This window comes from Sitophilus oryzae, unplaced genomic scaffold (genome assembly GCF_002938485.1).
Source record: "Sitophilus oryzae breed Bouriz unplaced genomic scaffold, Soryzae_2.0 scaffold_172_pilon_pilon, whole genome shotgun sequence".
Lineage (NCBI taxonomy): Eukaryota > Metazoa > Arthropoda > Insecta > Coleoptera > Curculionidae > Sitophilus > Sitophilus oryzae.
This window is the reverse complement of record NW_022146424.1, coordinates 8,099,726-8,122,819: the sequence shown is the minus strand read 5'-3', so window position 1 is coordinate 8,122,819 and position 23,094 is coordinate 8,099,726. Positions and strand designations below refer to the sequence as shown.

Below are 23,094 nucleotides of genomic sequence, written 5' to 3'. Positions count from 1 at the left end.
TTCAAAATTTAAACCGCCTTCATTGAAAAAATACCGAAAAGTGTTTAAAGCGTCCATTTTCAAAGTAATTATTGCTATCTTGTGAGTTTAATTTAAAATTTATACTCAAACCCGTGATAATTTTGAAAAAGTGGACTTAAAAACTTAAAAAGCTGTGTGAACTGTGAACTGCAAAAACCATCGTGGATCGTGGCATCGTCGCACAGTGCTTCGTCCCATGGACAAAAATCGAAAAAAAAAGTTAAAATTTACTGATATCTGAATATGTAATTTTATACTTATAGCAGTATACTATGGAGCTAAACGGTACGTACTTAATTGAAAGCCACTATGGATATTGTTAAACAAGGTATGTACTTTAAATTTATTTCTAAAGAAGTTCGTGATTGTTTAGTTTTTATTTATTTTTTAAGATGATATCTAAATGGGTATAAAAATTTTGCGTTTTCAAACTTCAAAAAGGCATTTAAAAAAACATATCAAAACATATCGTATTTATTGAATATTTCTGTTGTTATATTCATACACTTTTAATTTTTGTATAGTTCACCTGCGTCTGCTTGCGACGAACTTTATTTTATAATACTTTTCAGATGGAGTAAAATTGATAAGCAATGCCGATCTGGTTAATACTTGGCTTGATCATAAGGACAAGAACTGAAAATTATTTGTATTTCAAAAAATGTGTTCTTTATTAGATATTGATGAACCTTCCAGTCAAATGAGACACTACTTGTGCCTGAAAAGTCCACTATGTGGAGCGAAACGTCGCATAAAAAAGTTTCCATCTTTCAATTTATTATAAAACCTCATACCCAAGAAAAGGAAAAAATAATATATGGATATGGTCTATTAAAGAGGTAACTATTAACATCCGAACCCCTCATACCAACAAAAAGAACAGTAACAACGCGAAAAGGTAACATATTAGAAAATAATGTACAGAAATATCTTACATGTGAGGATACTTCATCTACCTACGATTTGGATACTATAAATTTGGAAGATTCTGTCACCAGTGATTCTTCTGAATCAGAGTAGTTACGATCTATGCATTTTGTTGTCCTAAAGTAAATTTATAGTATCTTAAGTTTTTTTTTAATTAAATATAACATTAATGTTTCTTTTTCATTAAAGAAAAACATTTTTATCTTATATTAAGCCCCGTTCTCAGAACTACGTCGTGTTGACAGCGACACTGATTGACACTTCAAACGACCAATGGGAGCTGTACTAAATTTAAAATTGACAGCTGTTTGAATTTTGTACAAATCTCATTGGTTCTTTTAACGTGTCGCTGGCGACAGTCGCAGTTCTGAGAACGGGGCTTTAGGCTTATATTGTAGGAATCATGTTCTAATGTTATTTCAATTCTTTTTTATCACAGGGATTTATTTAATACTTACACCGTTTTCATACTATAAATTATTATTTCCTTAGATGGAACACAGCTCCAACATTTTTATTATTTATAAGATTTTTTTTCATAAACGTGGGACTAAGAACATCATCATTTAGTACAATGAGAGTACTCATCATTTGTGTCAAATAAACCTAGTTTGAATAAATTGCCTACAATAAAAGAGTAGTTTTGCATTTTTGTCCTCTAGAGCCATATGTTCGAAGCACTGTGCGTCGGTTTCCAATGTTTCACACAGGTATTTCATATATAAAATAAAGTTTCTTATATGCAACACGCTGTATTTTATTTAAAAAATTAAAAGAAAATAATAAATTTGAATAAATAATATTTGGCGACATACTTCTGGAAAAAGCCGAACCGTTCCGAAATTATCAAAAGCAATGAATAGCGCCAAATAGTATTTAACATTGCAAAGGCAATGTTATGTCTATAAAGATGAGCACTTTCCAATCTAAACTTGTTTCTTTTATCTATGGATGAGATAGACATGAAATCATAGCACGAGGTCAAACGTCATTGTTGTGAAATTTTTCTGTCACAATCACTGATCAATTCTTAAATAATGTTTGGACGATGATTTTGATGTCTGCTGTTGGGCGTATTCAATCATTATTTTTTATACTCTGAATAGAAATTTAATAAAATATATTTTATATATACAAGGTGAAAAAATTTTGTTGAAGTATGCGTATAGCAGGTTGGTGAAAAACAAACCTTTTATAAACAAAAAATTGAGGATGTCAGGTTTTTAAGGAGAAATTTCAAAATTTTCCAAAATATTGAATATTGCTTTTATACTTTACACTTTACTATCAATTTTTGATTATATATCATAGTTATTTCCAAGTCCTACAACAGAGAAAACAATACATAAAAAGTTTTTTAAGAAAAAACAACATAAAATTATGTTATATTCATCACTAAAAATAATATATAGATTTTTCTTAACTTTGTTGGTGTAATATAAAAATATTTTTCACCTTGTATACTTACATCTCTAATTGAAATTTTGACTAAGGCACTGGTTCAAGGATCTGCATCAAAAAGGCTCTTGTTCAAGGCACACTTAAATACGAACGAATATCGTGATACAGCACAAATAACATATCACATTTGAGAGGAGTCATCATTTTTGGTTTATTCACTGTCGTGGACAACGACACGACAGCTCTTGTTTAAAAAAACCACCCTGTAGAGGGTTTCAAAAAAGGATTTTTTCTACCTAATGCTGTTATTGTTAACGTCGTTTGTGTTGGCGTTACTGAAAAATCCTAACGTTTTAAGGGTCGAACTGACCCTTTGGATAAGAGGGTCTTTAAACTTCCATATGGTGGTGTCCATTACTGAAGTTTTTCGAAATTCTTCGCATGTTTTCTTCAAGGTTTTGACGCAGTCAGCCCTGAAATTAGTAAGAAAGTCCATGTGTAACATCGAGTTTTATTTAGTGTGTTATTTTTGTTTAAATCTAGGATTTGTCAGCATTCAAGAGACACAGGGATAGATTAATTCATAATAAAAGATTTTAACAATGCAAAAATTATAATAAAAGAAGCGTTTCGTGCACTACGAAACCCTGTAATCAATGAACCAAATCAAAAAATCTTCTGATTTAAATGAAATTTGGTATGTCGATAGGCCAACTTGACCGTGTATGACACGTGTCACTGTGAGAGTTAGTTTTGACTTAAGAAGCGTCAAAAGTTGATGTCGTGGGTGATTGGTGAGTAGGCTATGTGAGCGACGGTGCACACGGTCCCACCCTCCAAAGTTGGGTGGGACCAACGACAGAGTAAGTCGATCGACGAGTAGCGACAGAAACCGTCGGCTCTTTTGATGTGGTGGGACCAAATTTTCTTTCTCTCTCTTTTGACGTGTTTGACAGATAGACTCCCTCTTTAAATGTTCAACTTATGAAGTGGTCCTATAAACATGGTATACACTGCTCATAATTTGAAGTGGAATTAATTATAAAGTTTTATACATATTTTTTTGTTTTGTTTAATCCCTGTTTCTAAATTTGAATGTATAAAATATCTTACAGCTAATAAAATAATTAAAAAAATGATTAGTTGCCTGAGGCATACTTGAAATAGAGTATATACCTAGAGATATTTGATAAATGGCAAAAGTGGGGCAACTTCGCTTCTTCATGACAGATAGACTACTTATTTCGCGCAGCCGCAAAGAAAATTGAAAACCGGACTGTCGCTACTCGTCGGTTGACTTACTCTGCCAACGACTTGATACTGAAGAAAAATGTAGGTCGATTTCGGCATAATTGGGGACGGGCTACAGGATGACGTCCTCCACGTTTCAAACCGATGCCTCTAAATGGTCGAAATCATCAGGATTTTTCTTAATTATGTGTCGATTGGAACCAAACTAGACACGTGGAATAATTTAATTCGTACCCGAATGGAATCCTCAGACGGACAGACAGACAAAAGGAAGTAAGAAGTTCCACTTCAAATATGTGCACATAGTGCACACAATTTTTTTATCTTGTAGATTTATTTTCCAGTGGCGAAAAAACCAGACTATTTTAAGGAAACGAACCCGCTACAAAGATATAGACATTGTTTAGGAACTCATGTTAAAATTACCTGTAATGTTGAAGTTGTGCATCTCCCGTTTCGATTGGATAAGACGTACACCCGCTGCCTAGACAACTCAAAGGAAAATGGTTGTGTAACGTCAACACTTTCTCAGTGTTGTGGAAACACTTGACGTACTGGCCTGGCTTGGTGAAATTCTTCGTCCTATAGACGTGTTGCATCATGTGCATGTAACGAGGAATTTCCTTGAACCACCTAGAAAAATAACATTAGAAATATTTGCAAATAAAACTAATAGCTGAATGTAAAAACCTACCCATGATCATGCAACAAATCATCTAAGAAGTATACGTTTCTAACGTTATAGGAGGCTCGTTCTTCTTTATTTATCTTTAGAGCTTTTGGCAAGACTTTGTCCATTAATTCTTTCCAGGATGTACCTTCCAGGGGCATTATAACCTTTAAAAAATATAAATGTCACAAATCTAATGTCTTTACATAATATCTTTTTTATTATGAATATAAATTATTGAAGCCTTGAAGTAAATGAAAAAAGTACCAAAATCGTTATTTCGAGATAATCAATATTTTTTGTTAACCAATATTAATTTAACCCATGTATAGGCTTGGTGCAATCTCCGCCGGTGCTGCCACCGTCGGAGAACTCGTAAATAACGGACACATACGAATACACGAGTTTAAATGGCGGGCAAACGAAAAAATGAGTATATAATTATTCTATAAGTATTATAAAGTGTAATTTGTGGAAATTCTAAATAAAAAAATAAAAACGTAAATATTTTGATATCTTCCGAAGGTCTAACTTGCATTATAATTTATTATTCTAGTTAAAAAAATTTTTAAATGAGTTCAACTACGGTAGCGAGCATAGTTTTACTATCGGTTTTGCTAGTGGGACATAATGGAGCTATTTCGTCTATAACGAAATTTTTTAAACGTACATAATTACAATTTTAGAAGATGTTCATAAAACATTTAATTACTAGTTGATTAAAAAAGTATATCATAAATATTGCACACACAAATTATATTTCATCCTCTCATAGTATATGTCTATTTAATTTTTTGATTATGTAACGAACACTTTGTTTACTCACTTGTTTCGTCGTACTGCTTGTGTGAATCCATTTTTGCTAATGATCAAATCGGTGTAAGATATTAGGAAGCTATAAAATGTTGTTTCGGGAGAGTTGAATATCCAGGAAAGTTGAGTTATTGAATGTTATTGCACCCAACAACGCCTTAATTACGCTCTCCTTTACGCGTTAACATTTTTTGGGGACTTTTATTAACATTTAAAATTGTCACAACACAACAAGACGCCTAGTTTGAATTCTTTTTCACTTATTTTTTACTACTTTACGTCTAGTGTTTTTTATCTTGTCTTGGCCGGTCAAAAAGATGCCCAAATCGGATTTTTAATCATATCTCAAGTTTTTCAAATGGAACAAGGATGGCTTATTAGCATATTTAGAAAAAGCATTTTTTTATAAATAATTTCGTACCATACAGTTGGTACTTCGACTCAAATTGCCGTTATGCACAGCATGTTACAATTTCAAATAAACCATATACCAAAATGTCAAAAGTTGACATATATGATATGTCATTCTATTCAGAGTGTCATTTTATATCGAATAAAGTAAAAAAATACCGAGGGTGCCATTTAAAAATTAAAAGTTGTAGTCATTTCCGGTGAAACAGGAAGTGACAGAAAACAAATTAATTGAATACGTTAATCAATCCTAATTTATGTCATATACTAACAAATGAAATCTCGTTGGGTGACCCACTTTTGAGACGCACCCGGTATAATAGCCGTGGCACTTAGCTTTATATAATGTTGTTGGTTATGGAACATTTTACGATATTAACGATTTTTTTTTGGACTTTGAACATTATTTGCTTCAAGCCTTTCATTATTTTTTTTATAAAACAACGATAACAAAAAAATAATAAAAATAAAAACAGTAAAATTACTTACCTCATCGATATCAAGCAGCGCGATGTACTTATACTCGTACATGTGCTTGTAAAAGCAGTCGTTATAAGGTATAAGTTCGTTCTGCCTTTTGTGGTTCGTCTTCTTCGATAAGAAGAAATGTTGCAACGCTGGAGCGTTGGGAAGAACACCCGCCAACGTTATGGGCGTAACCTGTACCTGTAATTGCAAAGAGTCGGTGGATATACAGTGTGATCAAGATAATTGAAGGCCAAATGGGAGAAAATGTTCGGTTTCTCTTTCAAGTCCTTTTTAATTTATTATACAGGGTGTTCATTAAAGACATGCCAATAGTTAAGGGGGTGATTCTTGGTCCTATTCTAAGAGAAAAACTTCATATTTACTACTAACTAACTAAACATCTTAATTTCTGAGATACAGGGTGGTAAAACTTTCTAAAAAGAAAAGTTCACAATAACTCCTATGTTATTATCTTCAAGATCGCCATTCACTTCTAAATATTTTTTATTTCACTTCTATTGATTTTTTTTCGTCGGACGCATAGTTTTTGTTTAAAAAATTAAACTCGGTTTATTTCAAGGTCAAATTGCTGAAAATATGATGCGGTGACGTTGTGTGGAAATCATTTTTTGTTCATCAGCTAGAAGGAAACTAAGAAATATAACATTTTTTTTGGTATATCAAAATATACATTTTCATGCATGGACACAATCATCAAATATAACCTTAGAGATATTTTGAAAAAAAAAATTAGAAAATTTTACCACCCTGTATCTGAAAAGTTAAAATGTTTATGACATATATTCATATGAAGTTTTTTTCTTAGAATAGGTCCAAGAATCATCATCATCATCATCATTTAGCTTATACCGTCCACTGCTGAACAAAAGCCTCCCTTAACTCTAGCCATTTCCTTCTATTTTGTGCCACTTGAATCCAGTTTCCAGCCACCCTCTTAATGTCATCTGTCCATCGAATAGGAGGTCGTCCTCTGCTTCTATAGGCCTCGTGTCTCGGTCTCCATTCCACAAGTCTCTTTGTCCACCGTCCATCTGTCATCCTAGCCACATGTCCTGCCCAATTCCATTTAAGATGTAAGACAGATATCACCGCATCTCTTACTCCTGTTCGATTTCGTATTGTATGATTGGGTATTGCGTGGCTGATTGTCTGTTAATTAACAAGTCTAATGATCGTGTCAATACTTACTTTGCCTTGTTTCTCGTAATGATTTAGAATTTTGCTGATATTGGGGTGAACTTGCAACTGGTACAGGAAGATTTTATCGGCTCCCAGTAGACTAATTAGTTCTATCCATTCCACTAATCTGACGGAGAGATCTTCGTGAAGAAAATCTAAGCCCTGTAACAAACATAAGATTAATTTTTTAATTCATCTTCTGCTCCCCAAAAGCGCTAGCACTTCACCCTGTATTTTTCGAAAAAATTGGCAAAAATTGATCTCTCGTACTGATTAAAAATATCTAAATAGAAGGGAGACAAGACATTCCATTCATAAAACTCTATTTGTTTACAATCATACATACTTTAACACTTTTAGGTGAGTTAAAAAGAGATGGGTACATAAATATGACAACGCTGTTGAATTTCGTGTGCATTTGTGTCTTTGCGATAAACAAGTGGCGTACTGTTTTTTTATTAACAATCGTAAAAAGTAGTTTTAATTTAAATTTTGATTTACTTCTCTATTATAGTAATAGCACAGGTAATAGTACAATGAATATAAAAATCGTATAGTACTTAGGTCTAATTTATTTTCAATGTTTTTTTGTAATATCCAACTTAAAACTTAAGTTAGGTATACCATTTGAATAAAAATGTTAAGGAAGGAGCATATCAAAAATCTTAGATCGAACGCGACAGTGTCCTAAAATGGCCGACTTAAATTCCGGTTTATCAGTGCCATTCTAATTTTATTCAGAACGTGTAAAAATATGATGTAGAGTAGACTCAATAATTTGTTGTTTTATTTTACTTTGTCAATAAATGTTGGTAGTTATTAAAATTGTTATAAAAATATATAATTCTAATAAAAATAGATAAGTTAGTAAGTAAATAATTATTTATTAACACAAACATCCGATACGCTACTGAAACAGGTAAGTCAAATTGACGTATATAAATTCTTTGAAATCTAATCTTTGACAAGTAGTAAAGAAAAGCAAAAATGCAAGAAAAAATACATATGTAATTAGATAAATTTAAGTGAATTTCATAAACGATCAGTTTACTAAACGTATCTATATTATACAGGGTGTCCCAGAAATAAGTGCAAATATTTTAACTGGTAGTATATTTCGGCCTCAGAAACACGCCTATGGTTTTTTTTGCGAATTTTTTTTTTGAAAATTTGGATTTTTTTTTAGTTTTAAGTTAAAAAACATAATTTCTTGATAATATTGCAACATAGGTAGTAGATTAAATTTCCATGAACGAAAATCCAGAAAAGATCCAGTGGTTCTCAAGATTTAAGCAAAAAAGCATTTTTTGTTTAAATTTTCAAATTAAAATAACTCGGTTATTTTGGACTTATTTGAAAAATGGTAAAGAGAAAAAATGTTTCTTTTGACCAGATCTATCACTCCTTAAAATACTTGCACTTATTTCTGGGTCACCCTGTATAGTAATTTACTAGCGAATATTTATTCCATTATTTCCCTCGATTTTTGACCAAGATAGATCTACCGCACGCTACACAACCAATTATTATACAATCTTTTCGATAAATTGCAAATGTTTAAGTTCTGCCACAATTTCCTTCTAGATTCTAGATTTACTACCTTTAAACAACTATCAGTAGTAGAATAAATAATAAATAACATAAAATAAGCTCAGTAAAGACTGACAAATCCACAAAATTTCAAATAAAATAAAATGTATCAAACGAATCGTCAAGGATCCCCACCCTCCGTCTACCATGTATGAATACACGGAATAGCATGATGCTCCTTCCTTAAACTTTTTAATCAAAGGATAAAATATAAATAGTTTTGTCTCCCTGTATTTAGATGTCTTTGGATCTTGATGCAAGTTACGCCACTGCGCCCATTCTTCACTGAAGATCTCGCCTTGCCCTTTGAAGAAGTGAAGAGGAAAAGTCGGTCACTCACCTTCACGCACACGGCGAAGTCCTTCTTGACGGGCGGCGCGTTGTAGATCACGCGCAAATTGTTGGTAGAATTATCGCAAGGCTTTTCCACCAGCGATATCGACTCGGGAACCTTGGTCTTGTACGGTTGCGGGATGACGCAGGCGGTTAGATAGGGCTGGTAGATGCCCTGTTTGTAGTTGCCCCATTTCTTGTACCTGGAAAACGGAAATCTCTTTTTGAAACAACCTCCGAGAAATAATAAGTAAGCATGGGGCTTGAGCATGGGGAGGCTTTGAAAAGTGGCTCATCACTATAATTTTGTTATTTTTTCAGACAAAGTAACAAAATTTGGCTTGTTAGTAATATGAGATAAGTCGGGATTGAATGACGTATTCAATTACTTTCGATCACTTCCTATTTCACCGAAAATGACTACAACTTTTGATTTTTAAATGGTACCCTCGGTATTTTTGTACTTTATATGATTCTGAATAGAATGACATATCATATGTCAGCTTTTGACATTTTGAATTAAAAAATTAGCATTTAAAATTTTAATCTAGACTGCTAAAACCATTAATTTTTAATTAAGGAACTTTATTGTGTATATTATTATAGTTTTAATTAGGATTGGTGGCCGTCCGTAGCTCCAGCGTTAGTGTGTCGATCTGCGGAGCGGAAGGTACTGGGTTCGATCCCCAGCCAGTACGGTCGCTTTATTTATTTAAATAAAGATATTTATTTATCTAAATAGAGCGACCAACGAGCCGCCACCTCAAGGAAGGCAATGGCAAACCACCTTGAGTATATTTGCCTTATACAGCCTCTCAAATAGTGCCGTTCGAATTCGGCAATAAACTGTAGGTCCCGGGTACTTGTGAAACACTGATGACACACATCACAGGTACATGTGAGAGGTAGCCGACGCTCTGTACAGAGTATGGTACTGTAAGAAGAATTAGGATTGATTGACGTATTAAATTGTTTTTCGTCACTTCCTGTTTCACCGGAAATAACTACAACTTTTGATTTTTAAATGGCACCCTCGGTATTTTTTTTTATTTTAGTCTATAGAAAATGATACTCTGAAGAGAATGACATACATATGTGTCAACTTTTGACATTTTCGCTTAAAAAACGCATTTTAAATTTCAATCTAGAATCTAGACTGTCATAGCTGTGTTAAAAACACTAATTTTTAATCAAGGAACTTTGGAAAATACATTTGATCGTCTAATGTTTTTGTTTCTTGTCCTGGCCGGTCAAAAGATGCCCAAATCGTATTTTTAATCATATCTAATTTTTTTCAAATGGAACGAGGGTGGCTCATTAGCATATTTGGAAAAAAGCATTTTTTACGAATAATTTGATACCACACATTTAGTATTTCGAGTTAAATTGTCGTTATGAACCCGAATGAACCGCATGTTACAATGTCAAAGAAACCATATGCGAGAATGGCAAAAGTTCACATAATATGATATTGATATGTCATTCTATTCAGATTATCATTTTCTATCGAATAAAGTAAAAAAATACCGAGTGTGTCATTTAAAAATCAACAGCATGGCACCGGTCAAACTCATTTACATAGATTTATCGGTTATGCTGTGAAACCTATAATAGAACGAATTTTATTCAAGACTGAAGGGAGGCTATAAAGCATCCTATTAAACCTTACAAACAATTGTGTGTAAGTTACAGACTTTGTCTATAGTGTGCAACAATAGTCTATATATAATAAGCTATATTGTAAGCGATCATTGTAAGTTATAAACTGCTGTAAATAGACGATTGTCTGTAAGACAGGTCTGCAACTGCGTTACAGATAAAAGTCTGTAAAAAGGTAGTATAAAAGACAGTTGGTTAATAGTTACAGACCAAGTTCTAAAAGCTTCGACATCGCCTACAACGACTTACAGACTATTGTCAATAAGCAACTGCCAGTAGGGAAGTCTGTATTACAGACAAACGTCTGTAAGGTTTAACGTCACTAATTTTTACGTACAGTTACTATTTTTTTACACACAAGTCTCACGTATTCTGTTTGGGGGCACTCTGTACATAATATTATCATTATAAAAATATCTAATAAACAATAAAAGCTTTGATGTACTATAAAAGAAAATTTGAAATATTCCTTATGGCACAAAGCATGACGTCAAGCAGAATAATAAACGATTCTTCTTTACAAAAAACACTATTTTTTCCGTATAATAAATGAATTAAACAGCGCTTGTTTCCTGCCCGCTACTCTACAAATTGCTCATTATTTAGTTGTATTGCGACTCATCTATTACAAACGAACATAATTACTCTATAAAACGTAATAACCGGTTAGAATTATGAGAATTGTGGCAATTTCGAGTTTTAGAGGCAAAGTGCACATATAAAAAACATCTATATCCGTCTCATTTATTAATAATTGCCAGTTTATTAACGATACTATTGCCCGGTACCCCAGGTGAGTGAGTCATTTGAAGGTTTAATTAATATTTATATTCATTCACTTTAGTTGTCGTTAATGTCAGGCAATTAATTTTGTGGTCGTTATCTAGGATATTTTTGGATTGCACATTAAATCAAAATACACATTCAGTTTTATATTGTCTAGTTAAAAATATCACAGTAAATATATAAAATGACTCATAAAAATATATCCTTGTTTATAAATTTTAACATACAGGGTGAGAATACATACGAGAATGATACAGAATGAGTAGAATAATTACATACACAAAAATATGTGTTTTTTATAAAATTTAATCGATTTTGTAGTAGGTACCTACTTTATAGGTATGTGATGTCATCGAATACATGTTCATTAAAAAGTGGTGATATCTTTTGACCACTGTGTAAGTTAAGGGCTGGAGGATTTTAATATACTCTTCAATATATTCGAGATCAATTTCTTTGGTTTGTCTTTTGGGCTACATAACGGAGTGGGGGATTCATTTGAAAGAGAACAGACTCACTACGCACGCGTAACACGACAAATAATCTAAACTGGTACCGAAAAAATAACTTTTTATTTGTTGAGTCTTGTTTTTTTATCTGTTACCGAGCTGCCGCTTAACACTTAAAAAGGAATGCTACTGTTAAAAATGTATCATAAAACTATACGAAAATCTGAATTAAGTCTTTTATAAAAAGACTAGAGTGAACCAGCGACTTCGTTCGCGACGAATTAATCATTTGTAATGGTGATGATAAAGCAAAGCAAGAATTTCCATTAACATACAAACTGGATAAAATTTTCTCACATTTATGTCAGCATGAGAAAAAACAATATGGCGATATTATTATATAATTTGGTAATATTTGAGGGGTAGTATCATCTCGTTGGAATTTGACTTTCGAAAAATCCGTTTGCCAAAAATAAGCTTTTTACGTCAAGCAATTTAAGCAGAATCGTGGTTAAGAAATTACCCACCTTTTTGGAACACCCTGTATGATTTTTTATAAACTTTCAAAAAAGACCAAATAAATTATGCTTGTCCAAGCGTTTTCATGAAAGACTAACCGTTTTTTAAATAACAAATATTGTAATATTTGAGGGGCGTTTTCACCCTCTTGGAATTTGAGATTCGAGAAACCCCTCCTTATCGAACCTCTACACCCCACAGTCAATCCGTTTGCCAAAAATCAGCTTTAAACGTCAAGCAGTTTAAGTGTTTAAGAGTTTTTCCGAAAAACTCACCGGTATTTAAATAAAAAATATTTTAATATTTGAGGGATAGTTTCACCCCCTTAGAATTCGAGTTTCGAAAAATCCCTTCTTATCGAACCTCTACACCCTAAAGTCAATCTGTTTTCCAAAAATCAGCTTTTTACGTCAAGAAAACTCACCGGTATTTAAATAAAAAATATTTTAATATTTGAGGGATAGTTTCACCCCTTAGAATTCGAGTTTCGAAAAATCCCTTCTTATCGAACCTCTACACCCTAAAGTCAATGTGTTTGCCAAAAATCAGCTTTTTACGTCAAGCGCTTTAAGCAGGATCGTGATTGATCAATGACCAGCTTTTTTGAAACACCCTGTATATATTTTAAAAAATCTTAAAATATGTAAAAAACAAAATAAAATATACGTGTTTAAGCGTTTTTCGGAAACTTGACCGTTTTTAAATAAAAATATTGTAATATTTGAGGGGTGGTTTCACCCTCTTGGAACTGGAATTTCGAAAAATCCCTTCTTATCGAACCTCTACACCCCAGAATCAACCTGTATGCCAAAATTGAACTTCTTACGTTGAGTGGTTTGAGCAGGATCGTGATTAATCAGTATGTCAGTCACTTAAGGATTTTATATATTAGTATAGATTCAAACCGTTTTGATTATTTAAATTCTTTTTAAAAAGACCTAAATCTTTTAAAAAATTTAAGCCCATTTTTTAATTACTTAATTCTTTTTCTATTGCGCAACGAAGATTTAAATCACAAATCATTTTGAAAATTACTTAAATTAGCTTTCGAAAAATAACTTAACATCAAAAATAGTTTTACCCTTAACATTTTTTGTAATATAATTTTTAAATATAACCAAAACTTGTAATTACATTTCAAAAATATTAAATTATTTTTTATAGGGATAACTATTAAAATAAGAAACTAACCACGATACGCCACTGTTCCGCCATTTTCGAGCTTTTCGAGGAAAAAAATGTTAAAAAATATTATGGTATCACAAGGCAGTATTAATCAAAAAAAAAGTTTGTTAGAATGTATCCAGTATACAATAAAATCCATATGAAATTTTTATTCTTCTGACCACTTCTTAAGCATTTTGACCCAATGTAAGCGTCGCTTTATTTTAAGATTTTCTGATCAATACTCTTTTTTTAACTGACTTACCAGATATATTTGTACTCGAACGTCTTAGTGATTACAGGATCCTTTTTCCCATCGAACCAAAACTGACAGTATGTAATCACCTTGGGTTCGATTCGGTCGATCATGCCCAAAATGCGAACCGTAGGACCCAGCCTGTTGTTTTTCCTCTTGTCCAAATAGGCCCCGTAAAGATGAAACGTTCCATTGGACGTATGCAATGTTTGCCAATAATTGTTGTTAAATTCTATATCAAATATGCTCGGAAACCTATAACAGAAAGAAAGTATTTTATTCAAGGCCGATGTGAGCTATAAAATGTCCTATAAAACCTTGCAAACAATTATCTGTCTATATAGACTTGTCTAGTCTGTAACTTACAGACTATTGTCAGTAATTTACAATTATACTATATATATTGCCTGTAAGACTGTAAGTCTGCAAGACAGTAGATTAATTGCCTAGTTACAGACTACATTCTGAAAGTTTAGACATCGCTTACAGTGACTTACAGACAAATGTCTGTAAGATTTGACATCGCTAACTTTTACGAACAGTTACTATTTTTTACAGATAATTGTATAATTATAGAAACTTACAGACCATAGTCTGTAAGATTATAATTGTTAGTCTAAAGTAAAGTAATTGTTAGTTAATGCTCTAAATATCTACAGGGTGTTGTATATAATTAGTTCAATAATAGAATAAAACTAAATTTAGAACATTACCTAGCACAAGTGTTATTGACGCCCATCGGTTTATTCTTGTTTTTGTTCCAATAAGCGATGGGTAAGTTGGGTACCCTGTTCTGGATGTCTTCGATCAAGTTATCTTCGGTCAACGAAGGACTCTTATCCACGAAAGGTTCCAGATCCATGGCTTCGGTGGTCGAATCATGCCGCGTCAGTGTGTCCAGTCTACAAAAAAATACAGCTTGAATAACACTAAATTAATTTTGGTATTGATCGTTACATATAACGAGGAAGGTTGTTTGTAGAATTCAAAAAGAATTCTACAAATACGTGGGTAGTCTTTTATATTTTGCATATATAAAAATAGTAGACGCTTATCAACATATATCAAATGTCAAAATTAATTGTCATCTTTAGTTAACTTAACGCCAAAGTTTTAGTCCGCTTTGTTTAAAACTGTAGGTACCTAACGATTTTAAAGTTGACGAGTCAGTCGACAAATGGACTAAAGTCAAACTAAAGTCGAGAAATCTTTGATGCAATATTTTTTTACAATTTTCTAAGACAGTTGTGTCAATACGAATGCCTTTCGTCAATGAAGCATCACATCAGTCGATTATTTCTCGTTGGTATGGAGAATTTTAACGCGGACGGATTAGTCTTAGGGACGATCCAAGAACAGGACCACCAACAACGGCAGTCACTCAGGAAAACATCGATGATATTCGTAAGCTGATTCGAGAAGATCGACATGCCACATATCCTGAAATTGAAGCATCATTGGGCATTTAAAAGACCTCAATTCAAAAAAAAAATAATTTCACATCTGTTATGGAAAAACAGAAAGCAATTAGAGTCAATTGGTGTCAAAAAACTCTACACCGGCACCGGTTGAACCCATATCACCTGTGACGTCGCTAGGAAAATAATGAATAAATAAAAAATAAAGTTGACAGGAGATCTGCATTTTTATATTTTTTAGGGTTATGGTCAAGAATTGTTTATTTTTTCTGACTCGGTTGAACGAAACCCAAAATTTAGAGGAAATACTTGCTGCCTATGCCCATCAAGGATGATTATAGCTCAAGTTTCCTTTAATGGTAGGCAATTATTCAATACAAATTAACTTTTCAAGTGACTGAAATATTAAATAGTTTACAATATGGTATATCATTGTACAGTACATCTGCTGGATCTGTGTCTATGAAAGGAATGCGGGCAAAAAACATTTAAATAAACAGCAATATATTTTATACGTCGATTTGACGAGTGCGTCACCGCAAATCGCTCCGCCCACTCACTTTATTGGCTACTTGCAAATTTGTCGAATTTTTATTGATGGGACGCGTTGTCTAATTTTTTACGAAAAACATCGAGAAAATATCGTTTCCCCTCTCACGGATACCACGGAGCTACAGAACGGACAGACGTACTGTAAAAGTATATTACTTTTAGGTACAATTAGGGCCCGATACATTTCAAAAAGTAGAATATTATTTTATATTAAATGAGGTATTGTACCAAAAATCAATTTATATTAATACCGGAGATTAAAAAATAACAGAATAAATAGTTCCCCCCTTTTTTATACTACAAAAATAAACTATAGAATACAACAGTATTTAAAAAATTAAATAAAAAAGTTATGCCCCGGCCGAGATTCGAACTCCGGTCTCTCGCTTCCAGGCCTGACTCTTCACGCACTGCTCCACAGTAACTTGCTTAGCGACAGTTGAATGACGGTATATAAACAAAAAAACAGGTTCATTAAAATATCTTGACGATTTGAATTGGCGCGCGGAGCGTGCTGGCCAATAACGCCTGTTATCACCTGTGACGTAGCGACCAAACTGCGCAATATCGTACCTTGTTTTCTTTGTACCATGGGTTAAACCCAAGAAACTTAAAAAATCTATACAGTATTGTCAGTGGTGATAAATCCTGGATTTTCCATTATGAACTCGAAAACAAACGTCAATCGGCTGTTTGGGTGAACCAAAACCGATGAAAGTTATCCATTCTCGAAGTGTCTCTTAAAAGATGCTGGCGATATTTGTCTCAAAAGCGGGTCATATAGCAACAATTCCCCTCCAAGATCAAAGAACTATTACTGCTGATTGGTACATTATCTATTTGTTTGCTGAAAGAAATTGCCAAGTTTCGAAAAACCAACCCTCAACGACGAATGGTCCTCCACCAAGACAATGCAAGTTCTCACACAGCTCGAAAAACAATCGAGTTTTTAAAGCAAGAGAATATCGAATTGTCGGACTATCCTCCAAACAGTCCTAACGACTTTTTTACTTTTCCAAAAATTAAGAATGAACTGCGCGGTTAAATGTTCCAGTGCCCAGAAGATGGAGTTAGCGTCTTTAAAAACGAAATTTTGAAGGTACCAACAAGCGAGTGGAATAACTGCTTTGAGAGTTGGTTCCAACGGATGTAAAAATGCATTTTCTCTTGTTAGAGACTTCGAAAAAACAATACCGTTTAACAGTTATCTACTGTTTTTTTCTATCTCTATATGCAAAATATAAAAAAGTAAAGACAGTAAAGTAAAGATTTCAGTTAACGTCTCCTTTTTGCTGCCAGGGCTAATCTGGACGGGGCCTACTTTGTTTACGCGGAATCCGAACCGCGGTCCTCGGCCATATCATGGCCAATGGCCTACCGACTTGGCAAGTCTAAATCGACTCTTACTCACGAGATATCCGATCTCATCCGGCCTCGAACCGGCGTGAATGAGCAGTGTGTGTAAATAGATTTTACACTTTTGCCTTTTTTTTGGACAACAGCACGATACAGAGTTTCGAACCGGTCACCCGTCCATCCACTAGTATCGTCCTGCGTCGCTTAACTTCGGTGTTCTAATGGGAACCGGTGTTTCGATGTAGCTAGGCCGTTGCCAGCAAAATATAAAAGACACCCCTCGTAATCTGAACAAGAATATCATTCTATCGATACTCTATAAATTATGATAATGATGGCAAAGGAATGTTTATTTTTCCCCTTAACTGGGTGACTTCTACTTAGAAAGCAGTGAAAGCATCGACTGGTCACGGTTACCGCTAGAAGGACGTCTGAGATACCAAGATAAGTGAGTAATCGGTTCTCTTATCGATTCGACTTTTGCTGCAATAAATCGCACAATAAATTAGCCTTTCAATCACACTCGGTGAACAATAAAGTTCGCGGTGAAAGGTTATGTTTATGGTTTTTAAATATGACGTTGAGTAGTGCTACTAGAAGAAAATTTATTAGTACTCTTTGGCATTGAATTTTAATTTTTAACAAGTGTGGATATGGAAAACCGATACATACGGAACAATAGGGTGAATATGCCAATAGTCAGATATACACCAGTGGTCGAACAAAACGTATTTATTGGGAAATAAGTTAAAAATATGGCTTATATAGTATTGCTTGAAATAATTAAAAACTCAATTCTGCCAATTCTTCCCCTTTGTTCTGTAACATTTTCTTTGCCTAAATTGTCACCCTGAAACCGGGAAAGTGACCATACATGTTTGTGCTTCCTAATTTTTGCCTGTTAAAATTTCTCCAATTAAAAATCTAATTTATAAAGCACTTATAACATTACGTGAATGTGTACCATAGATTTATTTCAAATAACAAAAAAAGATACTTTTTAATATTTTAATGTTAAATTTAGGTGTCTAATAAACTCGTATATAATTTTGTTTTAAGTCCAGTGGTCAGACGAGTGTCCGACAACTGGAAAAATATAAGCTGAGTTCGGCCATTGTACTCTGAGAAATCTAGACAAACAAAGAACAATAAATATAAAGTATTCCAGTGGAAAAGAGAGGAAAAACCTGTATCGTCTCTGATATCTGTCAGGGTATTGTTGAAAGTGTCATCTTTTTGCTCGAAGTTTTCAGGTCGATCAAAAAGATGACATTAACTTTGACAAATATCAGAAAGAGTCCAGGTTTTTCCTCTCTCCTCTGGGATGCTTTATATCTGTTGTTCTTTGTTTATCTAGAATATGTAATGTAATCTAATATGTAGAATATGTAAATTTTCTCAGAGCATAATGCCGAACACGACTCGATAACTCTTTTGTTTTAGTCTTTTTCTTGCGGATACTTGATAACTGATATGTAATATCTGTCTTTTTCGTTTGGAATATAATGAAACATGAGTTTTTGGTAGTGTTAAGTGGTCGGACAGGAAAAACTCAATACAAACTCAGATCAAAGAAAATAAAAGTTGTCCGACCACTGGTGAACGCTAAATTTAATATATTTGAGAGGTCGTACAGTAGCCCCTTTTCGACGTCATATTGCAGAGACTGATTTTTTATGAGATTTTGGTTATTTTCAAGCATGAAGCCTAAAGTAAAAGGGAGCTTATTTCATCGATACGGTAAAGATACATTAGATAAAACAGTCCAAACTTTCCGAGAAGAGGGAAAAGCGCGGAAAATCGAGGGAAATTCAGTCAGTACAAGGTTCCAAATCAACAGTATAGGACCGTAAAAAAAATGTTACCTGGATTCAAAATTTAGCCGTTTGCGGATTTCAAATTAAAAAAAAACAGGTGTTAATACAGTTGAAAAAATTGTATCTAGAAGAAGAAAAAGTGAAAACGCAGTTTACTAATGGAAGTATGGTTTTATGAACCGCGTTGGTATCGGTTAAAGATATTTTTTTCATATAGATAACATACTGTGCAGAATCGACCAATCACAAAGTGTCTGGCTTATGGTAACTACCCGGCCGGACACTGGCAAGCCACTGTCCTACTACTGACAAAACAGCACTTCTACCACTTAAAAAAATAATTAAAATCATTGGTAGGTATATGACAAAAACTGTTATGTTTAACGGTGCAGCCCAATAAGCACAATATCTATTTCATAAAATTTCATTTCCATGCCCCCAATAAAGAAAATTTAATCAACAATTTAAACTTTTTTCTTGAGCTTTTTCTAAACTGTCTGACCACTGGCATATTCGCCCTAGTTAAGTTTTCAGTCAAACCCTTCTGAAATTAAGAGCAGTTAAAACTTTATGTCATCGAGCAAACGACATATTATGTTGTTTGTCAAAGCCCTGAGACTGTATGATGAGTTATAACTCAAGAAAGGGGGATATAATAGATCTATTAGGTCGCGGTGTTCAACTTCCCCTTCCCATACAATATATAAATATTTTCTTTTAATAGCAAAAAAATCTAACCTTTTCTGTAAGAGGTATCTGCTGTTGAGGTGGGGCATGGGCACGTCTAGCTTGATGGACCTGAACTGGAGGGCGGTATAGACCACGAGGGCCCATACCAGCCCTAAACTGACCACCTTGGTGATGAATCGCCCACCTCGGTTGCCCTGGAGCATTATGGGGACGGCCTACCGAGGGGGTCCTGCAAAAATAGAGAAAATATGTTAATAATTATTATCGTGAAGCATGGAGGATAAAGGATGTAACTCAGCGAAGGATAAAGGATGTAACAAAAAAATTGGTCAAGTGCGAGTCATTCATTATCTATACAACATTAGACACTATATTATTATAAACTTTTTTCTGATTTAGCTGAAATTTTGAATGCGCGTATAAGTAATTTAAAAAAAATGAAACACATTACTAAAAATTGTATTAATCAATAATAAATATGTAAAAAGTAAAAATAAATATGTAAAAATTAAAAAAAAAACGATTAAAAAAAAGTCGCCTTGACTAGGATTCGAACTTGCCTTACTACGGCTCCAACGTCATAGCAGGGTAAAGTCCTAACGCTTAGAAGTGTCTAGTCCTAGCCGTCAACTATTAAGCTTGACCAATCAGGTTGGTTAGCGTGGTTATTTGGAGTGTGTTAATTCATTTGTGTTTGTCAAAAACTCTAACGTGATTGGTCGGGCTTAACAGTTGCCTGCTAGGGCTAGACACAAGTTAACGCTTTAACCACGCGGCCACCGAGGACTTGAAAGATTCTATGTAAAGTTCTTACTTAAAAGATAATGTTTAGTGAAAGTACTTTTTGATTTGTAAACATTTATTTAGTTCTGTTTTTAGTATTTGTTCTTATAGCGGCAATATAGATACATTATTTGTGAAAATTTCAACTGTCTAGCTATAACGGTTCATAAGATAGACCTTTGTGACGGACGGACGGACAGCGAAGTCTTGGCTCTAACCAGTGTTGCCAGATATTATTTTAGCTGGTCGCCACTAGAGGTGGCAAAAATCGCCAAAAAAATCGCCAAATATTTTTATACTAAATCTACAAAAATCTGAAGCAACTATTTCATTATAAAGATTATACCTATCACAATTCAAAATATGACTAATATTTTAAGTGGTTTGATGACGTCACAAAGGGGAAAAATGGCAGATTGGAGAGAGAGAGAAACGTGCTGAGAACATACTGAGAACCTTACTGAGAACTAAACTGAAGTCACAAACGCCAGTTGATAGATGAGCAATATAAATCGATATCTTCGGATATTCATCTACTAATATGTAATTGCGATTTTCGCCGTTTCGGGAATCGATGTCTATAATAATTACAAGAATTAAGTCAATATTGGCAATGCATTGATTGACTGGTGCCATAAGTATCTTAGCCAAAATCGCCCAAATGGCGACTTGCGATTTTCCTAAAATTCAGGTCGCCAGAGCAATCGGAAAATCGCCCAATTTGTGATAAATCGCCCAATCTGGTAACACTGGCTCTAACTCACTGACGGTCAGGTCGCAACATGTATTGCGTTTATAGCTGCGGCCAGATGAAGGACCAGTTTCAACAGAGTTGTCAGATGTAACGTTTTTTTACGTTTTACCAATTAGAAAATATTGTTTCAGAAATGTTAATATATCCGAGTTAACTAAAAAGCGAAGTTGCTATTCTTGAGCTTATTAAATGTTCTAATATTAAATAATGCATTTAAAATATTCTTGGATTTTTCGTTAATAAATACTGGTGTGGTAAATGGAGTAAGTAAAATCTCCAACCCGGACTACACGATAACGTCGTTATTTCCATGTTTTTCAAATCCGCGATGCCTGCTATTCCATCAGTCGTTTCGTAACAGAATATTCTACATCCTACGTCTATGTAATTTAATATGTGTAGAGTGAGACATGTAACTCGTGAGATTTTCACCATTACATCCATAAAGGACAAAAACAGTATTGTTCCTAAAGGTGCGTCCAGACTTGAGCATTTTAGCCCGAACGAACCGAGCGCGCACGAACAAGCAGAACAAATAGGCCGAACAAAAAGCATTGTGTACGCGCGACCGACAAAAAGGGAGATTTTCTGTTTCTTTTTTCTACTGATATGGACTTCTACTGATGGCTCATATCGACTTTAGAAGTAAAGATATTAGGGCCATCGTAAAAAAAGGTCGTCAGACACTGGCTCTAAATATAACCAGGTAGAAAGTTTAGCTTCCAGTTATTTCTATGTTTACAATATAAATTCCTCTTTTTTATTGTTACTGAGAATCTACAACAGTTAATACTTCTATTTTTATGAATATTTAAGTTACTTTTACTCTTAATTTTTTTAAAAAATAATGTACCTAGTAGAAATATAGTCTAATGGACCCTGTTTGAAAACTGTTAAATTAAACATAATATTTAAAATACAGTTGTCCTCCTTGTACATGACTACAATACAACTAAAAAAAATAATTTAATAAAAGAACAAGTGGTTGTAGAAAAACTTTAAATATGATTTTTTTATTTTTTAACATCGAAACTCGAATGTATAATAACAGGTATCATACCAACCATAAATAGAGTATGTCATATAAAAATGTTTTGAATGTTTACTAGAATCGACCCTTGATAAAAAAAGAGACTAGATTTAAGTTTCCCTTTGATCCAGTCTGTATACTATTTCTTTGGATTTTCTGCACGTGTGCAAAAACTACACTAAAACACTATATCTTATAGAAAATAAAATATTGTGCGTTGTATTTGAGGGATTTCATCTGAAAAATTATTAATTTGGAAGAAAACCGGCAACAAGCGGCAGAAAATTATAACATTTTAGTGCAGTCTACTGGTCGCAACGACCAACGGACGGCCAGGACGTTAGTGTGCGCGGTATCATTTGATTTAATGGTTTTAGAGGTAGCAGCGGCCTGGCCGATGCGACCTGGTCGTCAGTGTGTTCGAGCCCTAGTAATAGGGTTCCCGTTTTTACCCTTTGGGTATGGAACTCTAAAAAGGATGTATTAAAATTGTGGCCACGTTTTCTTAACACACATCTCACGCGTGTGTGTTTAAGATCTCAAACCAAATAATAGTTGGTATATCATTTACAATATTAAAACATGTCAATTAAAAAAATAAATATTTACTCACGTTCTTAAACATATTAACTCATATTATTCAGTCAGATGCTTAAATAAACCTTTGGGTTATTTCAATAAGTGAAATTCGTCAATTTTCAAGGCTCGCAAATAGTTTTTTATTAACTTAAAAAATATACCTGCAATCACAATGCCATGCAGTTGTCAATTGTTAA

General features: G+C 33.7%; 1 protein-coding gene across 1 annotated transcript in view; it reads right to left on the bottom strand.

Moving 5' to 3' along the window:
• Window positions 1–1,750: 1,750 nt before the first annotated feature.
• Window positions 1,751–23,094, bottom strand: part of LOC115881534 — a 72,427-nt gene continuing 51,083 nt past the window's right edge. The window contains exons 2-10 of the mRNA XM_030899069.1: window positions 19,800–19,980; window positions 14,632–14,820; window positions 13,928–14,173; window positions 9,093–9,288; window positions 7,172–7,324; window positions 5,984–6,160; window positions 4,295–4,437; window positions 4,027–4,233; window positions 1,751–2,822 (exon numbers count right to left, since the gene is read on the bottom strand). Coding sequence (XP_030754929.1) covers window positions 2,642–2,822; window positions 4,027–4,233; window positions 4,295–4,437; window positions 5,984–6,160; window positions 7,172–7,324; window positions 9,093–9,288; window positions 13,928–14,173; window positions 14,632–14,820; window positions 19,800–19,954 — 1,647 coding nt within the window. The 5' untranslated portion in view covers window positions 19,955–19,980 and the 3' untranslated portion in view covers window positions 1,751–2,641. The remainder of the gene's footprint in view (window positions 2,823–4,026; window positions 4,234–4,294; window positions 4,438–5,983; window positions 6,161–7,171; window positions 7,325–9,092; window positions 9,289–13,927; window positions 14,174–14,631; window positions 14,821–19,799; window positions 19,981–23,094) is intronic.